This window comes from Neopelma chrysocephalum, unplaced genomic scaffold (genome assembly GCF_003984885.1).
Source record: "Neopelma chrysocephalum unplaced genomic scaffold, ASM398488v2 Primary Assembly neopelma1_162389, whole genome shotgun sequence".
NCBI classification, from domain to species: Eukaryota; Metazoa; Chordata; class Aves; order Passeriformes; family Pipridae; genus Neopelma; species Neopelma chrysocephalum.
This window is the reverse complement of record NW_020935342.1, coordinates 1-3,385: the sequence shown is the minus strand read 5'-3', so window position 1 is coordinate 3,385 and position 3,385 is coordinate 1. Positions and strand designations below refer to the sequence as shown.

General features: G+C 39.6%; 1 protein-coding gene across 2 annotated transcripts; it reads left to right on the top strand.

Annotated features, from left to right (window-relative positions):
* Positions 1-28: 28 nt before the first annotated feature.
* On the top strand, positions 29-2,942 carry LOC113962418. 2 transcript variants are annotated; one of them, XM_027673174.1, is made up of 3 exons: positions 29-323; positions 782-940; positions 2,331-2,942. In XM_027673174.1, the coding sequence occupies exons 1-3, from the start codon at positions 131-133 to the stop codon at positions 2,630-2,632; spliced, it is 654 nt and encodes a 217-aa protein (XP_027528975.1). In that variant the 5' UTR covers positions 29-130; the 3' UTR covers positions 2,633-2,942. The 2 variants fall into 2 exon arrangements, with proteins under 2 accessions (XP_027528975.1, XP_027528974.1); XM_027673173.1 differs by having other exon boundaries at positions 782-967.
* The last annotated feature ends 443 nt before the right edge of the window (positions 2,943-3,385 follow it).

Sequence of the window (3,385 nt, the reverse complement as noted above, 5' to 3'; positions counted from 1 at the left end):
TCTATGCTTTGAATGAGGAAGGTGGACGTGCTTTCTGGCTTGCTGTGGTGCAATATGGAAATACAATGTGGAAACAATATGGGTGGTGGTTTTGTGAGTGCTCCATTTTAAAGCTGATCATGGCACCATCATGCCAGTCACAGAGTCTGTGGAGGATGTTAACCAAGAGAAAGCAACCAAGGAGCCACTGGCACCCGGCACTCCACCTGGAAGGAAAAGTGAACAAGCAAACACCACCGATGGTTCCCATGTCAGTTGGATACCTGCAATTCTTCCAGACAGTGAAGACCATCTTAACCGCTTGCAGACCCCTCTTACTACTAGTAAGAACAATGAATTATAATTTGTCACCACTCACAGTGTCTTGAGTAACTTTCTACAGTGCCTGTAGAAAGGGTTCTTTACTGTCAGTATCGATACCTGCAATGTAAAATATGCTGTAACAGCACATGGCAGTGTCCTGGAAGTCGCGGCTCTGTAGTCAGCCTGGGACACAGGTCAGGGACTGCTGTATCTATGTCCCTGTGTCCACTGTCCTTGGGAATATTTTTTATTAAGTAAAAAAGTAGATGAGCAAATGAAAATGTCTCATCAAAACCTTGAGAGAGCAGTGGTAGACCTGTATGGGACAGGTCTCCCTTCTCTTATTTTTTGTGTTGACAGTGGTTTAAGGAGACTTGAATGAGATAGGAATGGGAAGGCCACAGCAGCACACTGATGGAATTCGCAGCTGATTAAATAATCTATATTTAAGTCATCTGTTATTTAACCATCATAACAGCTGTTGCCTCTCCTGATGGTGCCCACCACAAAGACCCAACTCAACCACCTCTGCCTTCAGATAATGAACCAGGACAGGGTACTGAAGGCATCAGGAATCCTACAGATACCCCAAGGGATGAAGTCCTCCACAAGACCACAGCCAGTATAATCAAAACTGGTAATGACTCTCATCTGATAGGTACCAGTAAGAATAATGGATCATACTCATTTCTCATGCTTGTGTGAAATGAGGCATTATTTCTTCTGAAACTTGACTCCTTTCCCTATCTTTCTCATCTTGGAGATCTGCATTCTTGTTGTGAACTTGCAGTGCAAATATTTTTATCATTTTTTTGCATGTGAATATCCCAACAAGAATTGCTCCCTATTTAAGGATATTTTTTCCCTGAATGCCCTGTGTCTTATGTCCCCTGACTTTTCTCAGGTTTATTTTTATTATTTATTTATATTTATTTTTAGTAGATGGGAATACTGAGAAAGCAGTTGCTTTGTGGAAATGGCCAGTAGCGTAAATAAATCATAAACTTAAATATGTCTTTTCATGTCTGACTTTTCCTGGTCTTGATATTTCCACATAGTCTCTTAATACTGTAAAATTTGAAACAATTTACTGGAGTTTGTTCATGTAGTTCCTCAAAGTTCTAACTTAATTTCCTAAGATCTGCATGTTACCCAATTAAAATTACCTGAGTTCAAAATACTGCTTTTTCATATAATACAATATAATATTATTTATTTTTATGACATCATAGTGCTTTGGAAGTTTTTGCATGTCTCTTACATTTTCTAAAAAAGAAATTCTAAGGAAAAATTACCATTTATGCTTTCCCTTTTCTTCTTCAAAATCCATTTTCATCAGGATTATTTAATCCAAAACATTTAGGATTTGCCAAAGAGCTATGAAAGCTAAAGATTGTGTGAATTAAAATACAGTTCGTGGATTAAAATATAGTTGTATTCTCTACCCCCTACTCCTGTTTTCTAAATATGAAGGAGACTCGGTAAAGCTTCACAGTTCATTGTTTATTAAGATTATGTGATTTGACAGATCAGTTGCAAATATGAAAAAGCAAGTATGATTTGGCAATTTATTCAAATGTTTTAAATTTAGTCATTCTAATATAATTCCTGTGTAACAACAGGAATTCTTATACTCATTTTATTATGAAAATAACATTACTATTTTTGCCCTTCTAAGTAGTGTTTGTGAGGTATTTTCAAAACTAACACTTTAGGCTGCATTGTTTGTAAATGCATATTTCGGTGTCTGATTTTGCTTACTGACAATAACTTTCAGTAGTGTAATTTTAAATTGATATTAAACTTTATTATTAGGGTGTTAGTGAAGGAACAGACAACCCAAAAAGCGTGTCATATACAGAAGATATTCTTTGCTTGTGGGTTTGGGTTTTTTTTCTTCTCACTGCATATTCTACATAGGCTAATAAATAAAAGACTAGAGATTACTAAATTAAATAAAGAGGGAAAAATTTTTAAGATAGGGTTTTTAAATGTCTTTGAAGTTAACTTAGCCATCATCACAACAGTCACAGCCTCCACTGATGTTCTGGTACCAGAAGATATAACCAAGGAAGCATGGGCAACTCGCATCTTGGTAACAGCTGTTACCTCTCCTGATGATGCCCACCACAAAGACCCAACTCAGCCACCTCTGCCTTCAGATAATGAATCAAGACATGGCTCTGAAGGCATCACAAATCCCACAGATGCCCCCAGGGATGAAGTCCTTCACAAGACCACAGCCAGTATAATCAAAGCTGGTAATGACTCTCATCTGATAGGTACCAGTAAGAATAATGGATCATACTCATTTCTCATGCTTGTGTGAAATGAGGCATTATTTCTTCTGAAACTTGACTCCTTTCCCTATCTTTCTCATCCCTAGAATCTACATTCTTAGTGTGGACTTGCAGTGCAAAAATCTGTGATAGGATCTGTCGACAAGGCATAAGGGTCTCTCTACTGGTACACTTGGTGGTTTCTGTCCTTTGCTGAAGCATGTTTTTGGGTGACCTGCTAACTATTCTGCAAGACATGCACTTTGGTGATTCTGAGTCCCCAGCCTCATCTTCCTTTCTTGTGCATCAGTGGGATCAGGCTTGATATGCTTTGGCACCGTGATTGGTGTGGTGGAGGTGCTCTGGAAGGTTAATCAGATGTCTTGCTCCTGTGACTCAGCAGCAGCACCATCATAGGGGAGAGGTGTTCCAGTGGTGAGTGCAGTGCAATCATAGAAGAATTACATCCCATATATTCTGCCATCAATTTCTTACTTCTCCTCACCAGTGGATTGCCAGGAAAGACTGACACAGGTCTGGCTGCAGTATGGCCTCTCACTCCTGAGTTACATGGTCAGGTTGTTGCTGCTGTGGTCTCTTCTCAAAGTCTCCCCTCTCCATCTGTCACTGGGATCTGTACATGTAGCCAGTGTCTTGCTCCAACATGGTGAGCAGAGATGTGATGCTTAATGGTCTCTCAGAAGCCAGTGACAGGGTGGAAGAAGAAGGAGAGGCCTTCCTGTCTTCTCCCCTCCTTCTATGCTTTGAATGAGGAAGGTGGACGTGCTTTCTGGCTTGCTGTG

Excerpts from the sequence above, each read along its gene's own strand:
- LOC113962418 (XM_027673173.1), top strand. The coding sequence starts at position 131 with ATGCCAGTCACAGAGTCTGTGGAGGATGTTAACCAAGAGAAAGCAACC. Across the intron at positions 324-781 it reads GCAGACCCCTCTTACTACTA|CTGTTGCCTCTCCTGATGGT; the intron begins GTAAGAACAATG and ends CCATCATAACAG. Across the intron at positions 968-2,330 it reads CTCTCATCTGATAGGTACCA|TCACAGCCTCCACTGATGTT; the intron begins GTAAGAATAATG and ends TCATCACAACAG.